We start from the raw sequence: 271 nt of genomic DNA, 5'->3' as shown, positions 1-271 counted from the left end.
CTGCTGGACACACTTTTCTTAATGAACCCCAAGAAAAACGTGTGCCTTAGCCACAGTTCTCTGCTGGCGGTGCGGTCACGGCTCGGCCGCGTGGAGGAACAGCAGCACGATTGCTAGAAACCACATTCTCTGCCTTCTTCCCTTCCCCGCCACCAGCGAGCAGCTCTTTGTGGAGATGGCCGACGTGATGGCTGCCGAGGGCTGGAGGGATGCGGGCTACGAGTTCGTCTGCATCGATGACTGCTGGATGGCCCCGGCGCGGGGTGGGGGC

The 271-nt window shown here is 61.3% G+C and overlaps 1 protein-coding gene across 1 annotated transcript in view; it reads left to right on the top strand.

Moving 5' to 3' along the window:
* Positions 1-156: 156 nt before the first annotated feature.
* GLA (galactosidase, alpha) overlaps positions 157-271 on the top strand; it is a gene marked incomplete at its 5' end in the record, with an annotated part of 4,021 nt that continues 3,906 nt past the window's right edge. The window contains one exon of the mRNA XM_009876941.1: positions 157-270. Coding sequence (XP_009875243.1) covers positions 157-270 — 114 coding nt within the window. The remainder of the gene's footprint in view (position 271) is intronic.

Source organism: Apaloderma vittatum, unplaced genomic scaffold, assembly GCF_000703405.1.
Source record: "Apaloderma vittatum isolate BGI_N311 unplaced genomic scaffold, ASM70340v1 scaffold32099, whole genome shotgun sequence".
In the NCBI taxonomy this organism is placed as follows: domain Eukaryota; kingdom Metazoa; phylum Chordata; class Aves; order Trogoniformes; family Trogonidae; genus Apaloderma; species Apaloderma vittatum.
This window is presented reverse-complemented; position numbering and strand designations above follow the sequence as displayed.